The sequence below is a fragment of the Halichoerus grypus genome, chromosome 11 (assembly GCF_964656455.1).
Source record: "Halichoerus grypus chromosome 11, mHalGry1.hap1.1, whole genome shotgun sequence".
Classification (NCBI taxonomy): domain Eukaryota; kingdom Metazoa; phylum Chordata; class Mammalia; order Carnivora; family Phocidae; genus Halichoerus; species Halichoerus grypus.
The window spans coordinates 111,062,433-111,088,393 of NC_135722.1; the positions used below are offsets into that span (position 1 = coordinate 111,062,433).

At 45.7% G+C, this 25,961-nt stretch overlaps 1 protein-coding gene and 1 long non-coding RNA gene across 9 annotated transcripts in view; one reads left to right on the top strand and one right to left on the bottom strand.

Moving 5' to 3' along the window:
* Positions 1 to 1,210: 1,210 nt before the first annotated feature.
* The window catches only part of YAP1 (Yes1 associated transcriptional regulator), a 110,267-nt gene continuing 85,516 nt past the window's right edge, over positions 1,211 to 25,961 (bottom strand). For 2 of the 8 annotated variants that reach the window (XM_078059088.1, XM_036068493.2), the window contains exons 5-9: positions 23,081 to 23,274; positions 20,907 to 20,954; positions 9,942 to 10,072; positions 6,141 to 6,253; positions 1,211 to 4,886 (exon numbers count right to left, since the gene is read on the bottom strand). In XM_078059088.1, coding sequence (XP_077915214.1) covers positions 4,648 to 4,886; positions 6,141 to 6,253; positions 9,942 to 10,072; positions 20,907 to 20,954; positions 23,081 to 23,274 — 725 coding nt within the window. In that variant the 3' untranslated portion in view covers positions 1,211 to 4,647. The remainder of the gene's footprint in view (positions 4,887 to 6,140; positions 6,254 to 9,941; positions 10,073 to 20,906; positions 20,955 to 23,080; positions 23,275 to 25,961) is intronic. The other 6 variants (XM_078059089.1, XM_036068494.2, XM_078059090.1 and 3 more) reach the window with 3 other exon arrangements.
* Positions 20,974 to 24,949, top strand: LOC144379485 (uncharacterized). The gene is made up of 2 exons (XR_013442653.1): positions 20,974 to 22,083; positions 22,351 to 24,949. It is a non-coding gene; the product is annotated as an uncharacterized LOC144379485 (long non-coding RNA).

Genomic DNA, 25,961 nt, shown 5'->3' on the forward strand with positions numbered 1-25,961 from the left:
AGCTGCCAGGACCAGGGGCAGCTGATTGCTCCCACAGACGACAAGCACATACGATGGGGGCCGGGAGGTGGGCGGGGGACGCTCTTCTTTTGCAACCCCAGCTGACACGAGGACAGCCGGGGGCATGACGCGGAGCTCCCCGTCTACCGACCGCTCCCCCAGTCACCACGTGGGTTTACTAGTTACTGTGCTTTCTCTGTCTCCGGAAAACCATTTCTGTTTACCCCAGCTGAGCAATTCATTTATTCATTTACGGAGCTATTTTACTTTAGTTTGGGTCTTTCAAAAAAAAAAGTAAACTACTCTGTATCAGGTTCTAAGTAGGACTGCTAGTACCTCCCAAACACTTAGAATGCATATCCTTGTTCTCTCTAGAGCGCACGCTTCCACATCCAAATAACCTACATTCTTGTGCAGATCCTGCTGCCTCACACGGCCAGGCCAGTGGTTTACAGGTTGTAGAGTTCTGACCCACAGGATCAGGAGGAGGGTAGCCTCCCGCCACCGGACTTCAAGCCACCCCACAGAAAGTACGCTGCCTGTCGGCACAGCTGCCTCGCGAGAGACACAGGATACGATTCTGAGCCAAGATGCACCACCACTGCATTTCGGACAAGGGACAGGATACATTTCAAGGGCCACAAAGTGAGTGTCCCTCTGTTGTAAAGAAAGTATATGTAACAAAATAGGAAGTTTTCAGATTTCCCTCAGTAAAACTGAAGTGTGTCAAAAACTGAAGATGTTACACGAGTACACAAATAAATCGTCAAAGACAATCAAATCTACTTCTTAAAGTTCAGGACCTACCACCTAAATTTGTGAATGTTTTTATTTATAAAACAGTAACTATTTTCATTAATGTTAAGTGTTACATTTTGGAGACCATGAGAAAGTATTCTGGAGAAATAAAACCGCAGGCTATTTTGAAAAGACTGTGAAGCCCCCTCAGTTTTTCCATGCGGTTCCCTGTCTTCTGCGGACACACCACCGTCAGTGCGGACGGTCTGCCCGAAGAGCACAGAGCATCAGGTTCAAAGAAGGATATCCGTACTTCCAAAGTCCCAAATGCCAAACCAACCTTCTGTTTAGACCTGCGTACCAGTCACGATGACAACCACCTTTCATTTCCTTCTCATTGTACTTGTTCCATTGGAAGACCGTGAAGAAGCCAAAAAAGTCTTAAATATATCAATCGTTAAAAACAACAAAGAAGAGTTTAAAGAAAGAATATATTTGAGCCACATAAACAAAAGGGTATTACATAAGAAAAAATAATGTAACAATTTATGTAAGTACCTAACATATGAGCATGCTCTTACATCTAAAACGAAAAATAAAAAGGTAATATGGGTACTATATATATAAATTTGACAAGTGTGCATTAAAGAGTTCTCTAATATAAAACATTTAAATTGTGGAGAATACTTTTCATGATACAGAAAACAATTGTTAAAATAGGCACACCCACAATTCTTATAAAAATACGCTTGCCGAAGACAAAATTCATCTGAGCACTCATCTCTCAGATGTGCAAAAACTATAAACTTGTTAATCACTGGATACCACCTCCCACCTCTGCACTGTGAGTTTCAACACTGACTGGTACGAATTATGAGTTACAATTAATTACGGTTATTTTTCAGTGTTTCTGCCAAGCTCCCTGTAGGATGCATCTATTTCATATGAATACTTAAAACAATATTATTTGTATATAAAAGTCATTTCCTTAATGTTCTTTTTTTCCTTTTCTAAAAAAGGCACTCTATTTAGAAAATAGTTATGACCACAAGTAGTGCTTTGGAAAATCTGAAACTCCACATCAGTGTCCTCCATCAACGTAAGCAGATCTAAGAAGCCCTAACTGAAAAGAACACAAAATGTAAAAAGCTGATAAATTTAAAGATTATAAAATTGGTTTATTGTAAAAGCAATTCAAGAATACCCAGTTAAAATCTTATCCCGATGCTACCCAATACAACCAAGAAGCAGTTAAACACGTTAACATTAGGAACAAGGACACAGAAGAAGACAGACCACATCAAGGCTGTGATTCAAATTCAGAAAGAGGAAGGACTGCTATGTGTCCTTCAGGTGAGTGCAGAGGGCGTGGTCGGGTCCCCCAGTGCAGGGTGACCGGGCAAACCGGAGTCTCGGGGACACGAACTCTGTATTCCCGTTTTGTGGACACACTCAAGTGACTGAACTTTTGGGAACAACTGCCTTCAATTACAGCAAGATGAAAGACAAGTCTTTACAGAGAAAAAAAGGAGCTTACCAGGTTCTCTATCAAGGTCCCACTAAGTCCTCACGACCCCTCCCACGCTCCCACCCGCCCCCTAGTCTAAAGCTACCCCATTGATGTTTAAGATGCGATCTTAACCGTGGCTTACTGACAGACTGTAAGCGCTCCTTCCAAGTAGCTCTGATCTGCAGCATGTGAGAAAAAAACCACCACACTGGATCATCCATATACTCAGTTATGCATTCTAGGTAGAATTTCATTATTGCTCTCAAAAAAAAAAAAAGAAAAAATCAATGAATCTGCACAGTGGCCATTTCCCGTCAGACTTAATTCAAGATTTACTCTTTCTGCTGTTTTCTTAATAAAAAGCCTTAGAGTCAATAATTACGAATGATCGACCCATGAATCATTATATACAACACAGTGATTGCATTTTTTGAGCACTGAAAGTACTTAATATAAAACTTCTCACTCCCAACTTTTGCAGTCCTCTCAACTAAAGGGTCAAAACACTTAGATTTTGTAATTTAAAAAAAAAAAAAATCTATCTTCCCAAGCTGAGGCTTTCCATAGCAGTTTTAGCCAGGAAAAAAGATTTTCATGTCTGTTATAAACCCTTGAAAATAAGGGCTTATTCTAGAAATATTGAAAGACCCTTAATCACAGAGGTACCAGCTGGTGCCACTATAATTCACGACCAACTATTACCTTCATAGCTTATACTGAAGAGTTGATTCATGCTCATTTTGTTCCTTTAAAAAATACTCTTTGGAAACCATTATTATTACTCCTGTAGACACATACTCTAGTTATATCTCTTCCTGTAAAAATAAAAGTATAATCATGATTATCTCTATTTCTTTGCTAAATTCAACTACTGATATACATTTATTAATCTGATCACTTTACCAGCTAACTCACAACCTTGGCAGGATCCTATATACTGTCCAGGGTCAATTCTCAGCATAGAGAAGTAGGAGCAAGTGTTTTTTAAGTAACAGCAATCTTGTAGGCAATATTTCAATGTAGTCTTTAATGTGTTTGTTACAAATGAGAACTAAAGGACTAGAATTTACTTCCAAAACTAGGGCAACGGTAAATTTCCAAAGCTAAAGGAAGGTAACCCACTATGTAAAGCTTACTTCTGTCATGTACATTATGAACCTACTTAGTGACTTCCCATCGAGGCTCAAAATTAGTCCAAGGGAGTGCCAAGGGGAAAATAAAGCCTTATCTTGTTTGCTTCTTCCAAATTCATCAGACAGTACCGCGTGCCCAGAGAGCATACAGTACTCTAGACACTATCCGTGACAACGGCCCTTTCTAGAACACTCAGCTACCTCTAATGTTGCAGACTGCCCCAACCAGATTTACACTACCTGTGGGATAGAAACTACTAGTCACGTATTCTAAATGCATACATTCAAAACTACCGTTTTAAAATAAATTGGAAGTAGGGAAACCTTAAAAAAAAGATACATTCTGCTATCACACTATTATAAACATTATAAGTGTGTGTGTGTGTGTGTATATATATAGAGAGAGAGCGGATAATCAAGATTTAAATAAGATGGTAAAAAATCAGGAAATGTAGATTTTACCGAAGGAACTACAATAACTGCCCCAAAGCTAAACTATAAATGGAGTGGCTACTATGGTAATTTGTCTTAGGTTCTGGAAAAAAAAAAAAAAAAAACTAAAACAAAAACCAAAAACAAAAAAACATAACCCAACCAATCAAAACAAAACAAAAACAAACAAAACAACAAACCCACAAGAAAACCCACCAAAACCTATACTAGAGTATGTGGCAATAATCAATATATTTCTATGGAAACGGTCTCCTGCCTTATAAGCTCCTAAAATAAAACCAAGGTCACTATGTGACTAATGATAGCACTAGAAGGGGAAAAACCACTGAAAGTAAAACAGTCTTCAGCCTTGGTTTCCGCTTGCGCATCCAATCGGCATGAAGTACGGAACATCGATACAACAGTTTCGGCTTGGTGGTCAAAGAAACAACTGCCTGATCAAGGTCAATGCTGTGACGTGAAGCGGTTCACTTCCAAGTCTGAGCATTTAGTACAACGATCGGGAACACCTCACTGGGCAAAAGGAATGGCATCCATCATCCAAACAGGCTCACCTCCCCCGGCCCCCAAAACGGACAGTAGTTACAACGGTAAAAGAAGCAGACAGGTTTGGATTCTTCAGAGCCAACTGAGAAAGAGGCCAGCAACACGTCAACAGCAGCAATGCACAAGGAAGGACAACAGGGGGTCAGAGAGTCTTCTTGCGGGACGTCTGTTCATCTCTGTCGCTATTAGCCAGAGACTGCGACTGGCTTACCGGCAAACTTCTCCTTAGATCCTTCACAGATTGGGAATTCAGTCTACCTGAGGGCTCTACAACCATGTAAGAAAGCTTTCTTTATCGAGCTTGGTGGCAGCCAACACGGACTCCATGTCATTGAGGATGTCAGAGCTCAGAGCTTCCTGCAGACTCGGCATCAACTCCTCTCCCTCGATGTTCATCCCGTCTCCCTCCAGCGTGCCAAGGTCCACGTTCGTCCCCGGAATGGCTTCTAGGTAGTCTGGGAAACGGTTCTGCTGGGAGGGCAGGGTGCTTTGGTTGATAGTGTCACCTAGTTGGGGCAGAGAAAAAGAGTTAATAAGGTCCCTTTCGAAAAGCTACCATCAGAGCTCTAGTATGCGTGCATTTGGAAACGCAGAGAAAGAAAAGCGCTCCTCACTGACCTCCTGAACCAACGCCCAGGGTTTATTTTAGGCTAAACAACTCGCAGAAAACAAAATAATGCCAAGTTTACCTTTGCTTCCACATTTGTTCAGATACTGAAGCAACAGCTCAAGTGCTTACTACTATGTGCTTGGCACTAAAGGGGCTCGTGAAAGAAATAAAAATCCCTCAAAACATTATCTCCAGCAAGGAGAGAGCCAGGCCACCATACACGAGAGCATCACTGCGGACGCCCCAGAAACACACACTGCAGTAAGATCAGATACAAACATCGGGACACAGCCCTTTCCCTGAAGCTTCCTTTGCGGAGTCCTAACATAACGACACTGCATGAAAACCGCGTTCTGCTCTTGAAGACTCCCATTCCCAACAGCAAAACAAGCCTCCCCGAAGTCCGTGACTACACAAATCTTCTAGCTTTCCTCCGGGGGTCCCTGCTGTACCTGCCATGACACCGTTCCTGAACACAACAGCACCACATTCCTTAGAGCTTCAGCAGCCATAAACCAGTAAGAGCCACAGGGGTTTGGAGAACAGAGCAATGGGGAGAAAAGGGCAAGGACAGCGTGATGGGGAAGGGCCAGGTGTGCAGGGGCACCTGCGGGTGAGTGAAGATTGAGGGGAGCAAAGACGAGGGGCTGGTGAGCACAGGCAGAAAAGACACACCCAACACTCTGAGAAGCTGTTGGCCGGAGAGCCGATCAGTGCCCGGAGTGCGGGGCAGTCGGGTCAGCAGGCAAGCCCCAGGGGAGCGGCTCCCTGACTCCCCTGCTCTCCCGAGCCCCCAACACCTACGCTGGATCAGAAACCCCAGGGGAGAGGGACGCGGACACTGAGTCCACACAGGTCCATGACAACGGACTTCTGAGAGGGCCCTCCACGCCCTGCCAGCGAGCTCAGGATCCTAAGTGCTGAGTAAGTCCCATCACCAGCTGTGTTCAAATAGAGTGACGCTGTCCGTGCTTAAAAACTGGGAAAACACTTTAACTGCAAACTGCCATAAAGAAACAAAGCAGGCTCGATCGGAGTGGAAGTTTACAGGGTTCGTGACTGGTTTTCTTCCCAATAACCTTTACTCCCAGTCCCGGAGACAACACCTGTGTCACTGAAGGCCGCCCACCAAGACCGGGAGGACGCCCACCTGTGTCCATCTCGTCAACGCTGTTCAAGAAGTCGTCCGGGGTCCGAGGGACGCTGTAGCTGCTCATGCTCAGCCCGCTGTCTGTGCTCTCGTCCCGCGAGTGGTAGGTGCCACTACAAAACAGGGGCGTTAAAGACCGGCAGTTCCAACGATTCCATTTCCACTTTTCAACGTGAACACCTCCGCGCACGGAACGAGCACCCACCCACCCTCTTTGCCAGGGCTCAGACGCAGCCCTCGGCGGGGCGAGACGGGCAGCCTGAAGGGGCCCCGATCTCTCCTACGGGGTTGGGTCTGGTGGCAAGAAAAGAAAAAAAGATAGGCTCGCAGCCTTCCTCGCGGACAGACACTTGTCTTTGCGGGTGGGTGTTCTCTCTGTGATACCGTTTGAAGCTGGGGGATCCACACGGCCCACTTATTTCAAGGTCTCCGTTTCCCAAGCGACGCACAGGCCGTGGTGGGAACACAGACCCGCACCAGACTCAGGCAGAGAGTTCAAGCCACGGAAAAATCAACCCAAATCAAAGAACGAGAAGTCCTTTCTGGATTGGGCCCAAAGGGACGAGTCACTGCCGATGAGCTAAGAAGTCCCCTGGGGCCCTGGGGGGCTCAGTCAGTTACGCGGCAGGTCGTGATCTCGGGGTCGTGCGATTGAGCCCCGCAAAGGGCTCCGCGCTCTACGGGGAGTCTGCTCGACCTTCTCTCCCTCTGTCCCAACTCGCACGTGTGCTCTCTCTAAAATAAATAAATAAATAAAGCTTTAAAAAAAAAGGAAAAGAACTCCCCTAGCCTTGAGACGTCTCCTTACTTCTTCTGTTTAGGGGAAAAAAACCCAAACAGCTCAGCATGAGAGAGGAGTCCTTAGAGTTCCAGTTAAAGGACAGAGATTTAAAACAACAACATGAATGACTCTAAGGCACACACCTCCAGGAAAAATAGAAAAATACGAGTGAAGACGGATTTTAACTTTGGGCTAAATGAAGTCACACCCACGTGTGGTAAGAATCCTCCCGCACACACACAACACTTTCCTGAACCAGCACTGCGCACACGGCAGGCTGGGAACTTCGGGGTTCTGCCAATTCTAGAAAATCTGACAGCTATGCGTGCAGTCTAGACCGTCTCTGACTGTGACGCGGACTTTCACTCTCCTCCAAGCTCGGACATGAAAGCAGCTGTTTAGCTCACACACAAGTTAAAAAACAAAAAACCGCTCAGCTTTAACAGTTGCTCCAAGTTGAAAGCTCAAACCCTCAAACTTCTTCCCTAATTCCCCACAGAAGCAGCTCCGTCCTCCCTCCCCTCACTGTTATACTGAAACCCCGATGACTCTCACGCTTCTGCCAGAAGCCTCCCAAAGACCCAGGGAAACACAAATGTGCCTCGAAGGCCGTGTGTACACAGTAGTGCTGCTTTGGAGAAGGCCTCAGGATGTGGTCTGTTTTCATCCTGTCCTGAGCCCTGAGCTGGGACAAGGGCCTGGAGGCCACTCCACTCCGGCGGCACGTCGCAGGGCGCGCACCGGACACTGGAGACCCTGGTGCGTTAGAGCTGAGCTCACACCGTTGTGCGGAGCTCTGTCCACACCACGGGACAAGCATGGGGGCCACCTCCCTGTCCACGGCCGGCGGCCCACTCATCCCACAAACACGCGGGACAGGCATGAGCCCAGGCTCTGGGGATAAAGAGGCAACAATGCCAAAACCTACAGGTAACAGTTTTTGAGAGACGCATACTGTCGAGGACACAGATGAACACGTACGTTAACGAATCACACTCAAGAGCGAAGTGCTTTGAGAACCAAGAGGGGGAGCTTGGAAAAGGTTCGTGGAGAGGGACACCGGACCTGACCGTGAAGGGTCTCGGGGTAAAGGGGAGACAGGGGGATGCTGCAGCAGGGCTGAGAGTCAGCTTGGTGGCGAGTGGGGGTAACAAGTGTGTGGAGCCCACGGGATACGTACGAATCCAGTAGCAGACAACGGGGAAACCGTCAAGGGTTCCTGACAGACAAATGTTCCAGGTGGATGAGTATGTCAGAAACTGGGGGGACGACACAGAGTCAACAGGATTCTGCCCTTATACTAAGAACCTGTGATCTTTACCAGAAAACAGAATCTCCAGCGACAGCCCAGAGCCCCTCAAACGTTCTCAGGAAGAATCTTCACAAATGATTACCAGAGGATATGTCCGCTTTTCTACGTAGTCTAATTTTACCCCTGGAGCTGCACAGGCCCCCAGATGGACACTGGAATTACACTCATCTGAAATTCTCCTTGTGGGGGAAAAAAAGTTCTGTGGCTCTGACCTTTCCTAATTAACCTCAGTTAAGGTCAGAACTATAACCTTGTGTACATACACGCAAACTTCGGCAGGACTTTGAACTGTATATGTCAGAAGAGTAAATACAAACTTAAAATACATTTTAGGTGGCGTTCAAAATCAAACCTAAGAAACGAGGCCACCAGCCCCAATCTCAAGACTAAGCAAATGATCGGGGTGCCTGGGTGGCTCAGTCGTTAAGCATCTGCCTTCGGCTCAGGTCATGATCCCGGGGTCCTGGGATCGAGCCCCATGTCAGGGCTCCCTGCTCCGTGGGGGCCTGCTTCTCCCTCTGCCTGTGCAGCCCCCCCCACCCCGGCTCGTGCTCTCTCATATGCGCTCTATCTCAAATAAATAAAATCTTTAAAAAAAAAAAAAAGGACTGCTCAAACGATGGAAATTCTATTGTACTAAATGTTTTGGTAGAATAAGAGAAATTTCGTTTTTCTGAGATTGGGAAGTTTTCAATTTATCTGGTGAGAAATGAAAGTGTAGTATAATAGCTTTCTTAAACCAAAGTACCTTTAAATGTTTTTAAAAGTGCATTGTTTATTTTTTTATTTTTATTTTTTTAAAGACTTTATTTATTTGACAGAGAGAGTGAGAAAGGGAACACTAGCAGGGGGAGTGGGAGAGGGAGAAGCAGGCTTCCCGCGGAGCAGGGAGCCCGATGCGGGGCTCGATCCCAGGACCCTGGGACCATGACCTGGGCTGAAGGCAGACGCTTAACGGCTGAGCCACCCAGGTGCCCCTAAAAGTGCATTGTTTAAAACTGGTTTAAAAACCCAAAATCCAAAAGTACAAAGACAAGTAAGTATTTTTTCCATATTTCTTAAAACTGAAACTCCATCAATATTTTACAGCCTAGAAGGACGAACTGTCATCAAACCTTAGTTTTAAATGCTTTTCAGGCAAAGACCTGTCGGCTTGCAGCGCTCAACACAGCTCCGTATGTGAAGGCGTCTGTGTGCACTCACTGAAAAGCACCTGCAAGCCAACCCTGCCCATGATGGCAGTGCGTGTGTGTGCGCACGCGTGCATGTGTGCGCGCGCGCCTGTAATGTGAAGGAGGCACAACCTTCTACTTCATGTCCTTGAGCTACAGCCCTTGGGAGCTGCTGCGGGGAAACACAGGTCCCACGCCCCGTGGCAAGCTCCTCCCGGGGGGTGGGGGCCCCGCGGACGCCGGCCTCAGTGAGCTCGAGGACGACGCTGTCACCGAAGGCACCCACGTGCTCCTTCACGGCTCTGCCACGTGAAATCACGGATTGTCAACAGTGCAGACAGAAGCAGACACGTGACCGGGAACGTGTCCTCCCCGGGAGCCAGCTGTGAAGCCCGGAGCCCCGTGGTACTTGCCATTCGTGGAGAAGGTCACTTACAGCACAGTGTGTGGTCCCCACGGCTGTGCCAGGCACTGCGGGGGCTCATGGGAAAGCCACAGCCTTTCTCGGATGCCGGCCAGGGGCAGCTCCCACCCACCTGTTCAGAAAGGGGTCCGAGCCACTGGTGGTCATTGTTCTCAGTTCCTGAGACATCCCAGGGGAAGGCACGGGGTTTGGAGTCCCACCATCCTGCTCCAGTGTTGGTAACTGGCTACGAAGAGCTAATTCCTAGAAAAAACCAACACAAACAGAATCAGTCTACTGATAACAAATTCAGTTTGATTTACAGAAATAAAATGCACCTGACAGTGCCAAGTATGCAGAGTTCAGGTGTTAAACACCTACTCAAAGCTAACAAGCTACCTGGTCAGAAAGACCAAGTTCTTCCACAATTAAGTTACTTAAACTCAAGGTTTATCTAGTCTTATGAACCCCAGACTGGATTCACTGGATTACCTGATTTCATTTTATTATTTCCCTTACGTTGGCAGCCCCTCCCAAACCCGTCCTATGGGGATGGATGGCAAGTGTGGTCTTTCAGAAAAGAGTGCTTCTTATAGTTCATTTCTACTCACCAACCCTCATCTGACTCTGTCCGTGCCGAACTGAAGTTGGAGAAACAACACTGGACGATGACTGCAGGCCCCCATCCCCGCACCCCTGCTCTCAAGCGTCCCCCCCGACCTCATGCCCCACCATCTCGAGCTGTGCTCACCCGACAATCTCTCAGCACTCCACTCCACCTGGACTGCCCGGCCTAGACTGGGGGTTGCTATCGCCCACATGCGTCCAGAGGGCCTGCCTCAGCCTCCAGAGAGTCCAGGACCTCGAAGCTGGGTCAACTCCCTCCAACTGTCCTGACACCTTCCTCGCTGCTCCGTCCTTTCTCACCACCTCCTCCGCCCAGGCCTCTCGTGCTCCCATGACCCTCCTCTCCCTTCGCCTTTCTGGTTTGACTCGAAATGTGGCTTTTTACCGCAAAGAACACTGCCAGCTGCTCACGGAGGCATGCCCACTGGGGAGACGGTCCAAGCTCTGCACCCTCACCCCTACACCATGAATTCCGCCCCGTGCAGAAACCACTGCTTTTTATTCAGGTTTCTGCGCGATGAATTCACCGTCCTTTACATGGGGCTTCTTAACCAGAGGATCGTGGCAGAACCCAGAGGTGAACTTGGGTGAAGAAGATTCACCTTCATTTTCACGCACTTCTAACCTGAAATTCCGCATTCTCTTCAAACACAAATATAGCCCATAAACGGTCATATTTGCTGTACCTCTGACTTTTCATCAGTGGACAGCATTTTCACATCCTACTGTAGTTGCAAATATCTTAAAATACCACTTACGCTCATTACCATTTCGATACTACAGTAGTTCTAAGTCATGCCGGTACCTGAGTCATCTACACACTAATTACTGGGTGAATGGTTCACTCAACATGACAGCTCCTCGACCTTCAGGGTCCTAGTGACCTTCACCTCCACCATCTGAACCCCCCCCACAAGACTAGGTGGCTTCCGGCTGGAGTCCCGTCGCTGTGCCTGCGTGCACGGCCCCCACCCTCACCGCCCCGGCCCCACGCCGCACAGCACCGACCACTGAGTGCTGCTGGCAACAACACGGACCCCACTTCAGCAGCACTCGGAACACTCGCGCTTGCTCCCCCGAAACCGTGCACGCGTTCATCTCACTTCCTGGGACACCGTCTCCTCCGGCCCCGCTCCCGCATGACCGCAGTCCCACTCTCCCTCTCTCCAACCTCAGGGACTCTACTTCCTTCTCTCTCCTACTATTCCAGTCGATTGGCTTTTTTTTCCATTAAAAAAAATTGAGGGGCGCCTGGGTGGCTCAGTCGGTGAAGCATCTTCCTTCGGCTCGGGTCATGATCCCGTGGTCCTGGGATCGAGCCCTGCGTCGGGCTCCCTGCTCCGTGGGGAGCCTGCTTCTCCCTCTCCCTCTGCCCCTCCCCCGCTCGTGCTCGCTCTCTCAAATAAATAAAATCTTTAAAAAAAATTTTAAATACCTTGAGGTATAAGTGACATACAAGACTGCGTTAGTTTCAAGTATGACAACAGAATGACTCATACTAGTACACACTGTGAAGTGACCACCACAACCATCTGTCTACCACCCATCACCACAGTTACAAAAATTTTCTTAGAATGAGGACTTTCAAGATTTATTCTCTCAGCAACTTTTAAATATGCATTTATTATGCAATATTAACTATAGCTAATAATTAATTATTAATTACAGTCACCATGCTCTATGTTACATCACCATGACTTATTTATTTTGTAACTTGGAAGCTTGAACCTTTTGACCCCCTTCCCGAACACCCCTGGCAACCACCGATCTGTTCTATTTAGAAGCTTGGTTTTTTGTTCTGCTTATAAGTGAGATCACATGGTATTTGTCTTTCTGACTTATCTTACTTAGCATAATGCCCTGTAGGTTCATCCACGTTGTCACAAACGGCAAGACATACACATCCATACACATGCGTATCCACTCAACTCTCGATGGACACTTAGGCTGGTGAGTGAGTGACAGGGGAATGGACATGGCGTCTCCACTTCTTGGTTACTGTAGATAATGCTGCAGTGAATAGAGGGGTGCATGTATCTTTTTGAATTAGTAGTTTTTGTTTTCTTCAGATAAATACCCAGAGGTGCAATTGCTGGGTCGTAGAGTAGCTCTGTATTTAACTTTCTGAGGAACCTCCATACTGTTCTCCAGAGTGGCTGCACCAGCTTGCGTTCCCGCCAACAGTACACGAGGGTTCCCCTTTCTCCGCATCCCCGCCAACATCTGTTTCCTGCTGATTTGAGCCATTCTGACTGGGGTGAGGTGGTATCTCATTGTAGGGTTTTTTTTAGATTTTATTTATTTGAGAGAGAGCGCGTGTGCAACTGTGGGTACGAGCAGGGGAAGCAGCAGAGGGAGAGGGAGAAGCAGGCTCCCGGCCGAGCAGGGAGCCCAATGCGGGGCTCGATCCCAGGACCCTGGGATCATGACCAGAGCTGAAGGCAGATGCTTCACTGACTGAGCCACCCAGGCGCCCCTCATCCTGGTTTTGATTTATATTTCCCTGATGAGGAGTGATGTTGAGCATCTTTTGATGGGCCAATTTCTGGTTTCTTTTCCTCCTTCCCTACGAGCTTGAACTCTGAGCAGATCATGTGAAGTACACATGAGCACCTTTCCCGTCTTGAAACATACACATAATTTTATCATCAAATTGCCACCTTGAATCAATGTTAAAAAAGTGTTCCCTTCATTTCTATACTGAGACTGCTAAGAAATGCTAGAGAGAAATCAAACAGCTACCCAGACTGTTATTATAAATCAATGGTCTTTGGCCTTGAATAGGTGCTCGGTACCACTCTCTGATTTTTGGGCAGCGTTTCCTCACATTTTCTCAGTCCCCACCCTGCATCTGGCACATGCTCTCAGGTGCCACGCGGTCAAGTCCATTTGCACCTCCCTCCCATTTAAGTGAGATCACTGAGGCCAGCTAGGAGTCTGGCTTTCTGGCTCCTCCTACCACCACCCGTTCCTGCTCCCCACAAGGCCGTCTTCAGTCACACCATGTCTGTAACTTCTCAGAAAACAGGTGTTTCTCCCCTCCTCCTGCTAAAGGCCAGCCCGCTCAGCCAGTGGCTTCTGGGGATTCCTGTCGCCTGTCTGCTCTCCATCGGCTCGTGGACCCCCATCTCCATGTTCTCTAGCACAGGGAGGGTGCCCTCCCCACCGCTAGGCCTACGGTAGGACCTTCCACGTGCGCTTTTTGACTAGAACACGTCTTCCTTCCCTCCTACTTCACACTCCGTTCCCTTCCCCACTCAACTCTCCGTGATAATTTTAACAGTCTTGAGCATGTATGTAACATACTCTTAGCACGTGTCACGCAATATTGTAATGATTTATTTCTCCTCTGTCCCTGAAGGGCACACCGAATGAACGGATGGTTTTGGAGCATAAAAGAGTAACTTCTGATGCTCTGAAGAATTTATGTTGCTAGACTTGAAAATGACTCAAACCCTGGGCTCTGGGTGAAGGGGAGGCTGCAGATCTTCCAAACTCCAGGAGGACCTGCGACAGTTCCACAAGAGCCTCATTCAGGCTTACTTTCGTCAAAGGCATGCACCTGTTTCTGCAGATCAAGCATGGGACATGACACCAACGAGTAAGGCATTACTAAAATAACTGATAAGTTGGTTACTATTTTTACGATTTTTTTTTTACCAATTTTTATTTTACTCTTTTTTATAAAGTTCCCACTTTTTTGAGATTATTTTTTGAAGTTAAAAGCTCATTGTCAGATGCTACTTTGGATTTTGCCACTTTGCTTGTTCGAAGCTGCCAAATTTTTACGCATTGTCTTTGACTACTGAATTTCTGCCAGCCCAAGTGCAGAACCAACTCTCCAGACTCACAAAGGAAGTTAGTTTGGAGACAGGCCTAAGGAGATGCCCGAGGACCACGAAGGACTAGAGAGACACACTTCTCATCAAATCTGTATCTGAGCCATGACTAAGAGCCATCTAGGGACCCATCTAAAGTGAGCCTGAAAGGGTCAAGGAGAAAATGCCATTTTACTCCACTGGTGGTGGTGGGAGGCTGTGAGCATTATTAACCAAGTAGGGAAGAACCTGGCATGAAAACAAATACAACGTAAGAAGGACAATGACATGTCTACACAGGTTGTAGAAACCGTATCAAGGTATGAATATTCAGCTCGGTTTCGAAACTTCTAGTTACAGCAAAAAGAACACGATTGATAAGACCCCCTAAGTAATTTCTGTACAGCTTCACTGAAGTATAATAACTTATCCACATATTATCCCCAAATGGATACATTCTTAACATAGCTCAGTATCAGACAAAATTGCTTTAAATAATTAAAGTTGACTTGGTAACCCCTCCCCCAAGTCATTAATTCTTAATGTTAATATTTTCATCTGTTGTTAATGTAATTTATTTCACTGGATTCAACAAGGAAGATGGAAAAATTCCGTTGATATTTGAAACTGTCAAAAACAGGGGAAGGAAACTGTATGCACTGATGCCTTGTTTTCCCCTCCTTGACTCAAGACTGGAGCTCAGCTGAATGTAAGAACAAACACCCGCACTTCCCACACAAGTACAGACACGTGAGCACCACACACCGCACAGACACAACTCTAAGGCAGCAGGTGCCAAGTGGAGATCTGGGGGAGTGTCTTATTCCCCGCTCTACCTCATCGGATCCCACAGGAAAGGGAGGGCGGAGTCAGAGGGAGCTGAAGACCTCCTCTGGGCGCTGCCCGGCTCCCAGCGAGGAGCAGGGAAATCACGGCTTTTCACTGTCAGGAATCATCACAATTCCTTGTATCCTTAGCCAACAACTGAAATGTGAGGGTGAAGAGACTTACATAAAATTAAGAATTTTAGAAGAAGAATACTGAAAATTTGCTTCAGAGCTGTATAGACCTTTTACTAGTGACTTTAGAGAAAAATAATTATAATCTCCATAACTATGAAACGACGTTACATAATCTGAATTTTTTAACCAAAAAATACATACCATAGAAACTTTTTCTCCATTATACTGCATTTAAAAACAAGGCCTGTAAATATCTATATAAACCTATACAGAGTAAGTTTACTCTAGTGCGATAAAGTAGTTTTAGCAAACACACTTTGGATGAATATGGACATTATTTTGTAATTGGGTAAATCTGGCAAAGCTGTTTCAAAAACAAGCTTTGGGACATAATTGGATCGTCTCTAAAAACGGATTTCAGTTGAAAGAGTTCATGTTGAAAGTTATGTCTATCTCTAAGGAGTTTTTTTACTCTGAACAAATGCCTAAAATTAGAATACTAAGCTAAAAATACAAGTTTGTTAAGCTTCTCTTTTTCCCAAAGGTAGTTAGAATAAATAGTTTGACAGACTTTCAAAAACGGAGAAACAAGTTATAGGAAATTTGGCCAAAATGTAATCATGCTTCTGTATTTCAAAGGTCAAAAAGTTCTTTTAGAGTATTTGACTTTTTCTAAATGAAGCAAGTATTTTTAGCTCATATTCTTCCGTAATAATACAAAAATGTGGCAGCTTTTCCCATTGAGCTTGTAAATCTTAGCTAATCTGGGACACATTTGGAGTCACAGCTTTCTGCACTGTAAGTAAAACGGATGGTCCCAGCGTGGTCTGCAGGGAACTTTCCAGGATGGTTTACAAGGGCAAACACAAGTTTGCCTGCTTTATACACTGGACTTTTATGGATCGGGATCTAGCTGTGAGCCACTGGTCCTTTTTATCTTTCTCTCCTCCTACTTAAATAGCAGTATCATTTCCCACTGGGTAAAAAAGACACTTTGAGATAATATATATATGATAGTTAAAGTATTTTGGCCCCATATGAAATCAGTACTTTGGTTCACATCGTTTAGAAAAATAAGGAGAAAGGCAGTAGAAGTCAGTAGTCTGGAAACATTTAGACTATTTCTGGGTTACTGAATTCTTAGGGTATCCAAGAGAAATCAAAGCATTTGTCTCCAGAAAGTCAAAATTTGGAACAACTCCAATGTCTATCAATAAGTGAAAAGATAAATAATCACAAGATAGCTCTACAACGGAATACTAGTTAATAAAAAGGAAGAATGAAAGAACATGAATGAATCTCAAAATAATCGTGACAGGTGAAAAATTATCACTCCATTTATAGAAAGTTCTACAAAACACAACATCAACTTTAATTCCTTCCTTGAGGCAATTTTGTCTTTAGTGAGCACTAAGCTATGGCGACACATGGCCTGCGACTGAAGGTTTGTTTGTTTTTCTCTGGGTCATCGATTTGCTTAAGGAAGGTTAGTTTAGTGAACTAGAAATCCAAATTTAGAAATGGAGAGTAACTCTAAAAATATACATCTTATAATAAATAGTTTGTCTTAGTGATAGCAGTGTATGTCCACAATTTTAAAAACAGAGGAGGAAAAAGCCCTTTCTTGTAGCTGTTCAAGACCGGCCTTGCCGTACCCTGCTTCCCAGCTCAGCTTCTAGCAGCCACAAATGTTTCATTATGTCTGCAGGGATTTTAAAACATTTAGGCAATGTTTAAAATGCTTTTTGTTTTATAATGTGTGTGCCATTTTACCAAATTATCTTCAACTTCAGAACAACATTTTTTACTTAAAAAATGTGTACACACGGATCTGGGGACTGTTTGGCACTGGACTCTGAAAGATGATCTCCAAAACAGACTTGCAGTTTGGTGTTTCCTGCACTATCCTGGCATTCAACACTCTTTCTGACAGATCTCTAGAATCAGGTCTTCTATAATTTGTATTAATTATAATGTCAATTAAAGTAATAAACTTTATTTTAACATTCTTCAAGTTATAGAGACCTTAATGAATAAAACAAATGAGATAACCTATCAGAGTATGCGGGTGCGAGGCTTATAGAGTTTCCAACATGCTTACTAAAAATAAAATATGAAATTTTTTATTCACAAGAAAACACCTAAATGAATTTACGGTTTATTCAACATTAGGATTTCAAAAAGAGGAGCGACAATCTCGGGAAAAGTTAACTGGACTCTGAAATGGCTTTTCTAATGTCTGCTAACAGGAGACAATTTGGAGGAACAAAAAGCCAAATTCTTTACTGTTATTAAATTCAGGGGAAACAAGGTTGATGGCCATTGTTCTCACGTGGCCCTGAACAGTGGTATTATATCGCTCCATTTGGCCAAAACTATGGACACCCAACCCTCTTCATCACTGCAGGCTAACCCTCCGCACGAACACGATGGGCTTCATCACTCGCTGACCCAGCGACTGACCGTGATGTGTATTTATTACTACCCGTTAGGAATGACAACTAATACTCATTAGTTGCAAAATATTTGCAGCTATACTTTCTATGAAGACTGAAGCAACTATGTGCTCAGAAATTAACTTAAGCTATCTAGGCACAGCACAGTCTTGTTTCTATGCTCTGAGTTGTTCCAAGAATCCCGAGAAGGCCAATGAAGATGGGTTTTGACCCAGGCCTTATAAAGGAACTGGAGAATCCTGGTGGGCAAGAGGGAAGGGGGCATGCTCGTGAGCAGAATCGGGGCAAGAGGACAGAAGAGTGCTCACAGCCAGAGGGAGGGAGGGAGGAAGAGGAAGCTACTGACGACAGCTGGGGCGGGGGCGGGAGGCTATGGAATCCCACTTCATCTCACCCGTATTGGGGAACCACATTCTCAGGCACAAGAGAAGGTAAAAACATTCATTCACACTCAGGGGACACTATCTTTCTCAAAGTGTTTTGTTTCACAAGACCTTGAAACAGAAACTGTGATGCATTCCTAACTTTCTCTAAAGGTCTCCCAATTTACAAAGAGGTAATTGATATATTAGAAAGAGATACAACTAGAAAATTAAGCATTGAAGGCTAAGCCTCCGGGAGCAAAGATGAAGTTGATAGTTTCAAAAAGTTTCTTCTGAGAACAGAAATAGCTTTTGAGGCATAAAAGCAGTGATCAAAATGAAATTAAAAATTTTAAGTTCTCTGAAGACAAGTTTTTCCAAAATTCTGCAAACAAACCCTAACAAATTAAGCTGATAATTTTCACCTTTAACTAAGATATACTAATGCCTTTAAAGTGGTCTTAATTTTTCAGAATTCTGCATTAACCTCTCCCATACTGACGTCAGTTTATGTGACCAGAACACAGATCTGTGTAGTTAATCCTATTTGGAAAAAATTAAAAGACAAGCTTTTGAAATGACTACTTTTGTAAACATTTTGAAGGTTGTACGGTACCTTCCCACATCCCACAGCATCTGAAGTATATAATTACATATCTAATTATAGAGTAATGACACTGATTTCATGTTGCTTGTTAACTCATGTGCACTAATTCCTATTAGAAAAGTAAAATAAAACTTTGAACAGTGTTTGGCACTCAAATACTGGATCCGCCCCCTGTTCTCCATTATTCCTTTGTACATTTCTGTTCCTTGAGACTGGAAAGCTCTTCCCGGCTTCCCTGGTTATCCCTGCAACCCTCTTTAAGCCATCTTCACTTCGGAGAAGACCCCTCTTTGGAAATCGTTCCTGGTATCTACCTTAAGGCCATCCAGAAAACAGGGAAGAACACAAATGCTTGGGTGACACAAACACCACCACATTCTATGTTTCTGGGCCACTCCAAGTTTAACCCCACACCAAATGTGGTCACATTCACTGACATCCTCACAACTGCCAGGTAAACACATTGACAAGTAAAAACTTATACAACAAATCGAGGTTTCATTCTCCAACACATCCAAAGTTGATTTTGAAAAACCTCTTTCAGGGGCACCTGGGGGGCTCAGTCAGTTAAGTGTCTGCCTTTGGCTCAGGTCATGATCCCGGGGTCCTGGGATCGAGTCCCGCATCGGGCTCCCTGCTCAGCGGGGAGTCTGCTGCTCCCCCTGCTCGTGCTCTCTCTCTCTCTGTATCTCTGTGTCTCGAATGAATAAATTAAAAAATCTTTAAAAAAACATAAACAAAAACCTCTTTCAGATTTCTTGTTCTGGCTTAAATAAATCTAAGGAATCAACTCTGCAATTTTAATACCATACAAATTTAATAGAATTTTTATTACTTATAAGCCTCACCTTTTCTGAAACTTTATTACCAAAAAAAAATTTTTTTTAAGAATTCCTGATAATTTTAATAAGAGCTACTATTTACACTTGCACTCAAGTATGATATAAAGACCTTAAGGTGTTTATCAGATTTACGGGTTAAGATCTCAGTAGGAAAAAAAAGAAACAACTTCAAAACACTTTTGGCACGGAGGACTTTTTGCTTAAACCCAAACCTCACCTGAGTTAATTTCATTTCTGCTCCTTAGTTTCCACCTCACTCATCACAAAGAAAAGCCTCCTTTCAGAAACACTTCAGAGCAAAAACAAGGGGAGTATCTCCACTTTTTAAAGACCCGAGCTATGGGCTCTTGCCGGCCTACGTGGTTACGGTGGCTCTCACCGCGAGGGTGCGCTCAGCTCTACCGAACACAACTTCCCGAGTTACGCCCTTACCTGATGTCTTGCTTGAAGAAGGCACTGAAGGGATAAGGAACAGAGTTTTTCCTCTCCCAAAGTTAACTGGTCTCTACAGGGACTATCTCTGACTTTATCAGCATGGACTCCGGTGGGCCACTGACAGTGGCCAAAATGAATGGAATTCTGCCAACTCCCGCTTCCACAGCTCATGGGGACACACGCTCTTCAGCCCGTAGCGCATGATGTGGCACGGGGTGGCTTCTGCCCACCCGCGAAAAGTGCAATGACCCCCTAGCTCTTCAGCCCTTTAAATCTTGTGAACCCCGAGCACAGATAATCTGTTTGTTTTCAAGACTGAGATTCTTCCCTTCAATCAGATAAATGCCTGAGTTAGGACAAATAGCCGTAATCTCTCCATCTAAATAAGATGACTTCTCAACCAGGGCTCTCTGGGGTTCATCAGAGAGACAAGCTGATAAAGTCAACAAAGAAATCCAAAACACGACCCAAGCAGACCCTTCCCTCTTCTGATAATTGTGGTATTCTTCCTTTGGAATGCCCTGGGAAGAATTTTTCTCCTACCTAAGAGTGCTATTATGACTCTCTTAAGATGTCTTAAAGTAGTCTACCCAAGGAAGCAAGCTGTACCATTTTGTTACTGTTCAAGTGATTAGTTCCTATAAATCATTATAAATACTATTTTAAGCTACGCAAATGAAAATCAGGCACACCTCAAGGCTGACAGGATGTACAACTGTGACATAATACACTTCAATACGGAATAAAACAAGACTTCCATGGAATCAAACGGAGTGCTAGAAGCTTTCTGGAAGGAGCAGGGAGGAAGCAGGCAGGGTAGACCTTCTGGGAACGGCAATGTTAACGTTAAGTATTTGGGAGAAAGGTGGCTCAAAGTCACACCCTGGGCTAACGTTCAGTGAGGACAGGCCCCTGGAGCACAAGTTGCTCGCTTTCCTAATTTAATATCTTTTTTTTTTTTAATGCTAAAATATCAGATAAGAGCCTACCTGACATTTTGGAGAATTTGCTGTGCTGGGATTGATATTCCGCATTGCCTAAGAGTAAAAAATAAGATGGATAAAAATTACTTGAAGCCACATGGTTTGGCCGTGTAGGCTGACTTACAGATTTCACCCAGACATATCACCATAGCGCAGAACTCCCGAGCCAGCCCAAGGAGCAGCAGACCGAGGGGGTCACCGCACGACAGACTGAAACCTCAGGAGTACGGAACAGCATTGAGGACAGGACAGCAGGCTTTAGGTGTCAGGACTCAAACAAAATTGGATATTGGTCAGGGAGGTTCTTTGCTTCTGAGTATTAGAAGAAGCAGGAAAAATGTCATTCGATGTTCAGTGATAAGAGCAACTAACAAGGGAAGAAATTCACAGGAAGCCAAAGACTTCAGCCTTGCTGAATTTAGACTGACTGCCAAAAAACAAAACCAAAAAAAATCCCAATAAACAGACTATTAGTATGAGAACAGAGCAGGTCTTCACTTCAACGTGAGGAAAGACAACACAGTAGGTGGTAAAGAACAAACAAAGAAGCTGCCTTTGAAGGAAGTTAAGCTGTGTTGTCTAGGACCCATCACCGCAGTTAGAGTGAGAAGGGGACTTAGAGAAACCCTCCAGAAACAGTAACATCGCTCACCAAACAAAACATCACAAAACAACAAAACAAACAAAGATCCCAGGCTGACCTATGGCACGTAACAAAATGGTGGGGATATTAACAATTAAATAATTATTCTTAGTAAGATTTCTTGGTTTTGATAGTTTTCAACGCCTATGTGAAACTGAGACTTGTATGTACTTAGGCCATCTAGTGATCAGTAACAGGGAACAGCAAGCACCGAAAACAGGCTCTTCAGCTGCTTTATTTCTTCTAACAGCTACATAATTATATTCTTGATAGCACACTACCTTGTTCTGATGATAAAGTTTTACTTAATGAAAATTACCTTTCCTTTAAAGTCATTGTTAGAAAGTCAGAGGTACAATAAACTGTGTTCACATGCTTCCTTTCTCCACCTTCTTAATGGCAGATGAAGAAACCCATCTTTCAAGACCACTCCCTGACATCGAACACCGGCCCGAGCGCTCCCTCGCATCGGGCTCGCTGTGGGTGCCCGGCGCGGCAGGATTACACTGATGGACGGCTGACAGCACAGACAGGTTAGAGGTGAGTCTGCCTGGGACCTCCAGGGCTGAGTCCCCTTCCCCAGGGCCCAGTTTCTCAACTCCCACATCAGAGTCCAGGGACAGCACCGTGTCCGTGCATGTCCAGCGACACTCCTGGGATGCAGCCTGCATCGCTAACCTGCCTGATTCAGGGTCCGGCATCCTGGTAACAGAATCGTGGAGTGTCACGATGTTTTATTCTCTACACTTGGGAGGCCACAATTTAGTGGGAAAATAGTAGATACATGTGTTTCGTGTTTGTGGACAGAAAGAATGTCAGTGAACAATGAAAATGAGAAGCTGACCATTCCGGACACCCCGAGGAGAGGACTTGGGACACGGAGAAGGAGGTTCTGTCTTCACGCACCTTCACCTTCTGCCCAGTTTCAAAATCGCACTGTTTCTATTGTCAAAACAATTTATATGAAAATTAAAGCATCTATACTGCTCTGGTAAGGCTGCATCCCCAGTCCCTGTCTCAGACCTCGTCTCCGGAAGCCCCCGATTCTGACCCGGGGGCTGCCTCCTCCCCCGGCAGGGGAGCCCCACAGCACGTCCTGAGAGAAGACCCATGGAAATGTCAGTCCTGCCCAGCCCCACCTGAAGGGACATTCAGAGCAGGTAATTTTAAGGCACTATGGGATCATCTAAACTTGGGGTCACTTGTATTCTGTTTTCAATAAAACATCTTAGATTCAGCGATGCTGACAGCTATCTGCTCGTTTGAGGATGTGACCCCCCAGACAGGTTTCCGGGCCGTCCCAGGGCTCCCCCACGTGAAGCCTCGGCGTCCAGTCACCCACAGCTCTGCGCCGGCTCCGCGGGCCCAGGCCGAGCCCGTCTGCGACGTGGTGGCCGGTCGGGGGACGAGGACCCAGCCGGAGACAGTGTGTCTGGGGGCGCCAGAGGTAGGTCAGCGCCCCTCCGGAGCGCTGGAGAGCAGCGCCGGGGCCGCACGGAGGAAGCCCACCGCGAAGAGCACAAGGCTGGCCTCTGACCTGGGGTCTCACCTGGCGGAGCAGCTCCTGCTGTTTCAGGCGCAGCCGCTCCTTCTCCATCTGCAGCTGCTGCAGCCGCATCTGCTGCTGCTGGCTGGAGCCGCCGCTGCCCAGGACGCCCCCCGGAGGGCTCTGCGGGGCCAGTGGCGGGGGCTGCTTCACCGGGGCGCTCTGGCTGACTCTCTGGTTCATGGCTGCAAGGAGACAAAGCATCTCTCCTAAGAAACCGGTAGCAAAGGAAAAAGGGTCTTTCAAAAGCAACTAGGGATATTCAACGCAGAAGACTGGAAACAGCCTGAAACCCATCCCCAGGACGATGGTGGTGCTAACGTGTGGTGCCAGCGTGTGGTTACTGCTGACGCCCCGTGTGCCTCCACGATGCAAGAGATGAGACGGAGCTCCGTCTGCTGCGGTCCTGGACGGCCGAAGACGTATTCCGTTAAAAGCCAAGTGTGGGACAGAAAGTATAAAAAAAAGGAAGGGGCAAATACATATCCCACGTGTATCCAGAAAACAGCAAGTGACGGACGGCCCAGAAGCAACTAACATCTGCCGGCTCTGGAGCTGGGACACTCCGTGACGCGAGGACGGACTTGCAGAGATATTTTTTGGTAACTTCTGACATCTGAATGATGTGAACACATTGTTTATTACAAAATATATACACAGATTTAATTAAAGATACACCTCCCAAAGCAAATGACACAAAGCATTCTGAGCAGTAAAGCCCATTAAAACGATCAATCCTTAATATGCTCTAAGACACACACAGAACCTCTACTGAAGCAAGGAGATGGCAATGATGAGATGCACGCTCCTGGTCACAGGGCCTACGAGCATCGGTCTCATCGGACCCCGCGGTTGCCTCACGTGGCCCAGGCGGCCAGGACTGTCGCTGTGGTGGGACCTGTAACACCACGTGACCATCAGCAGCAGACAGATTCTCCGACCGGTGAGTTTCTGTCACTGACACGACGCTGATCAAACCGCGGACCGTGGCGGCCTCCCTGAGCAGATGGAAGTGTTATTACGGGAAAATGGTAATGACCTACCACCTTTCAGACACATATTCAACTGTTTAAGGTGAAATTTGGGGTCCCCGCTTCTACTGTTTAATACACACCGACCAAGAACACCTCCGGCCCTAACAACTTCACAAATGCTGCAGGAAGAATACCAGTCTCCTGCAACCTTTTCTACAGAAGAGTTTTGAGGAGGCCAACATAATCCCGACACCAGGACATGAGAAGGGAGGAAAATGACACACCAGTCTCTCTCAGGACGCTCGCTACCAAACGTCTGTGACTTCCTGGGGTCCCGGGCACATGCCCACCCCCTTGTGAGGGTTTCTCACGTGTCCCCGCTGTGCCACGAAGACCACCGGGGAAAGGCCAAGCACACAGGAGCAGACCGCCAGCCCTTCCCAGAGCCCACGATGCACGTTGAGAACCTTCCCTCACGATGCCGCCACAGGGGCGGGCAGAGGATCCCGGCCACGGGCGCGTCCTCGGGGCCGAGCACAGCGCCGGGCACAAAGCTGGTGTGAACACACCGAGTGTTCACGGAGGCAGGAACTTAACTTTCTGAGATACGACAATCTGTAAATGCTATCACCAAAGTCCCCGAAGACTGGCCACCTCTGCCGTGACGCCAGCACCACAGGGACAGAGAAGCGAGGGTGTTAGAGACCACATGCGCTCCTTCGTTCAGTCCGGCCTGCGGAGCCCCTCACGGCCGCGCGTCCCACTTCCTGCTCCTACTGTCTTTGCCCTCCAGGCTTTGTTTCTTTTCTAACGTCTTAACTTGAAGTTACTTAGTTTAAATCTTTTCTTGAAGCATTTAAAATCAATTAAATTTACCTTTAAGTAATGCTTTTCCTGTGTCCTACATTTAAAAGTGTAATTCATGATTGTTCTCTTCCAAGTATCTGTAGTTTCTGCTATGATTTCCATTTAACTCATGAGCTACTTAGTACATTGTTATGCTTCCAAACATGTTTTTAAAGTTTCAAAATAATTTCCATAAACATATAGAGAAGTAGGAAAAACTTAGACGATAAACCCTCACATGCTTGTCATGCAGCTTTCCAATCAATATACAGAGACGATTCTGCTTCACCTCTATCCCCACCCACCGTCTCCCGGATTATTGTCAAGCAAACGTTATTTCACCCATAAATAACCTCAGTATGTATCATTCAGGGTTTTTACTTAGGTTCTCTGATCTTATCAGTATTTTCTCTCTTCTGCTGAAAAGTGTGGTTCTAATACCATTACTATGTATTACCCCTCCACACATATGCAGTTATTTCAAATAACATGAGTGCTGAACTTACGCTCAACAAAACGATGATGAGAAAGTCTCTGATTTATCACTGTTGGTCCTTAAGGTATCTCACTGGGGCATACCGTCAAATTGCTGTGGTTAAGTCACCGGAGATAATCCCTCTCCACGCGACTCGGCCCCCAACTCACTATATTGAGGTTCCCTGGTGACGCTGTGCTTGCCAACTTCAGACACTCGCTTTACTTCCCACCCACCACTGCCCCTCAGATGGTGCTCTGTGCATTTTAAAAATCCAAGCAAAGATATGCAGACTTCTTAGGTCTATGGTAGCATCCATGCTCTGACTGCTTTACTCAATTCCCCTTTTTCTTACTTAGTAACATATCCTTGGCATCACTCCAAAGCAGAGTAGAGAGGTTTTCTCTCATTTTCTTTTGAAAATAACCAATTAGGATTCCATTCAAACAATTTCCTATTAGGTTTTCACTATTTCAGAATAAGCTCAGACACACATTATTTTGTCTTTCTGCTATTGTATCTTGGGGCAGAGTCCTAGTGGGGAGAGACTGCCAAGTTAAGGGTCAAAAACAAGTGA